The sequence below is a fragment of the Morone saxatilis genome, unplaced genomic scaffold (assembly GCF_004916995.1).
Source record: "Morone saxatilis isolate NCDOM2014 unplaced genomic scaffold, NCSU_SB_2.0 Contig21, whole genome shotgun sequence".
Taxonomy (NCBI): Eukaryota; Metazoa; Chordata; class Actinopteri; family Moronidae; genus Morone; species Morone saxatilis.
Genome location: NW_023339774.1, coordinates 10,611,813 through 10,614,505, shown reverse-complemented (window position 1 = coordinate 10,614,505; position 2,693 = coordinate 10,611,813). Strand labels below are relative to the sequence as shown.

The window sequence follows — 2,693 nt, the reverse complement described above, 5'->3', positions numbered from 1 at the left end:
GTGCGTGCGTGTGCACTGGAGCAGCAGGTGTTAGTCTGGCAGAGGAGGGAGACAAGAGTCAGACTGCTTTCCCCCTGCAATCAGTCTCGGCACGCTCCGAGCCTCCATTTGCATTTCCAAAGAGAAGGCGCTCCTTGATTGGCCCTGGAATCAGTAATTAGGCCGTATTGTTTGCGGTAAATAGACGCTGCACTTGGATTGTTTGCAAATAGTCCCCGAGGCAAAAACAACGAAAAAAAGCCAATTAAGGACAAAGGGGGAGAGTGAAATGGGAAGTAGGATTTTCTGAGTGATTAACGAATGCAAAGTGAATACAAAGTTGTCGGTATGACGGATGTTTCAGCTCTGGTCTGAGACCTCGGCGAGTGATTGTCGTTAACTACAAGTCCGAGCTAAAATGATTAGACTTCGGGCCTACAAGCACTTAACGTTCTCATTTGCACAAGTGAGGACATTATAGTTTTTTTTTTTTATCATTTCATCTCTGCACTGTTATGTGTTTTGTATTTTCCAGAGGACCGATCAAGAGTCTGACTAACCCTTTCTTTTTAGGTCTCTGTGTGCAGTTTGAAGGCATGTTGAAAGTTTTGCCTAGTTTATCTTATTTTCCTAGATGTCTGATATCAAGTGCTGTAGCAGCTCCTAAAAAAAAAGTACACTTTCCAGTCCCTCCAGGCTTTTCCTTGGGGGGATTGTTGCAGCCTAGAACGCCAGATTTAATTGCAGCTTGTCTAAAAAATTGCGACGCATGTTGTGATGTGTTTTTTTTTTTTCTGCTATGAAATTGCATGAGAAAATAAAAACAGCAAAAATAGTTGCTTTTTAAAATTATTCTTTAAATATTGAAGGCAACTTGTTCATACATGTCTGCATTGCCTGCAACTAGGAACAAGGAAGTTTGGCTCAACGTTTTGTGAAGGAAACTACAATGATTGGTTACGTTTGCAGAAAAGTTGCATTGATGGAACGAAAGGTCACACAGGATTCGTGGGGATTGGTTGAATTTGCTTTAATTGTTGCAACTGCACCTTCCGGGAGGGACTGCCTTTCACTGAGAGCTTAACAATCCTTTAATAAACATTTTCTTAGTGTACAACCCATAGACATCAGTAAAGCTAAGCTATATCAGCAGCCAGAGACATAAAGGGCACAGATGGGTTTGTGTGTGTGGATCCTTGCTTGGTGTAATCCTTTTGACTGTGTCCCAGTGGTTCCTTGTCTGCTTTGTTTCTTACTCTTTTGGTCTCCTCTCTTTTCCCCTCATCTCCTCCTTTCCCTGCAGAGTAACGCGGGAACACAGAGAGACCCTGGTGAAGCTGGCCAAACAGTTCAGCAACAAGGCAAAAGACTCACTGAGGAGAGTACGATCTAATGCTGTTACACAGGTCAAAAAGGCAAAGGAAGTACACTCGGAGGATACCATACGACTAGTAGAAAAACAGGTAGGAGACGGGGGGAGAAAAAGACAACAGGGCTATTGCACATAGATGCAGAGGCGTTCATTGAGCGTCATAAGTAATAGATCAGGCTGAGGGAAGAAAGTTTTAAAGGAAGGTTGAGATGAGTGGCTGGATGCTACAGATGATTCAGGGAGGTAACTGATAACTAGAGCTTACTAAGACCTGAAACGATTGTAACCGCAGCCCAAACCGCCCAAGGCTACAGCTTTCTCTAAAAGGAAATTATAACTAAAGAATGAAGTCATTTCCTAATAGTTGCTTTCCCGTTGTAGTATTTTACTGTTATTTGTGAGTTGGCACCAAAGTGAGAAGTGAATCATCGGTCCTGTCACATTCCATCACATCGCAGCTACATAATGTTATCATTTACTAGACATACGCTACAGGGAGGTAAGAAATGATCCCGAAAGATGTATTCAAAATGGTTTACCCATCTTCCCCCTCTGCCTTCACAGATTCAGCAGTTCTCGGACAACATTGCAGTGGACATTGACAAACAGCTTGCAGCCAAGACCAAGGAGCTGTTAGGCTGACTGTGACGATGATAAGAAACGAACCTACAGATGGACACACATTACAGAAGCAACATGTCATTCTTGTCGTGTTAATAATACAGTTTTTTTGATGAGGTCTGACGGTGAAGAACATCTCTCTGGACTGTTGTACAGTGTTTTGGTACGCCTGGCAGAAACCGTGCCCACATCGCTGGCAAAGATCTGCTCCTCACTGCTGGGTGATATCTGTGTTTAACCGTCGGTGCATAAACAGAAATTGGCACGGAAACAACAACAACGACAGACTGCCAGTCACCTCCCTCCTCCCTTGTTACTCTTCCTGTCTTCAAACAAACACCAAGCGAGGGACGAATGGACTTTTAATGGGATTTGCGGGCCTCCTCCTAATCAAACCCCTTGCCACAAGGGCCGTCTGTTTATATAAAACAAGCGCACCCGTCTGAATGTAAACTGGCTGCGGGTTTGTCTTGGTGGCAAGAGTGAGAGAGAAGAAGGGAGAGAGAGTTTGTTCCAGAGATGCAGGATATCATTAGCGTGTTGCCAAACATTTGTTTCGCATTGATTCAAAGTCTGTTAAAAAATGCACTTGAGAAAAAAAAAAAAAAAGGGCCTTTAATTTCTACCCATGTCTAGGATTGATAATACGGCTGCTCTCTCGACAATAAAGCCGGGAAAGGAACATTATTGATGGACTCCATTAAAGAAACACTGCTTTGTA

The 2,693-nt window shown here is 43.3% G+C and overlaps 1 protein-coding gene across 2 annotated transcripts in view; it reads left to right on the top strand.

Annotated features, from left to right (window-relative positions):
• mrrf (mitochondrial ribosome recycling factor) overlaps positions 1–2,693 on the top strand; it is a gene marked incomplete in the record, with an annotated part of 18,007 nt that extends 15,314 nt beyond the window's left edge. For both annotated transcript variants that reach the window (XM_035668162.1, XM_035668161.1), the window contains 2 exon segments: positions 1,283–1,442; positions 1,916–2,693. In XM_035668162.1, coding sequence (XP_035524055.1) covers positions 1,283–1,442; positions 1,916–1,993 — 238 coding nt within the window.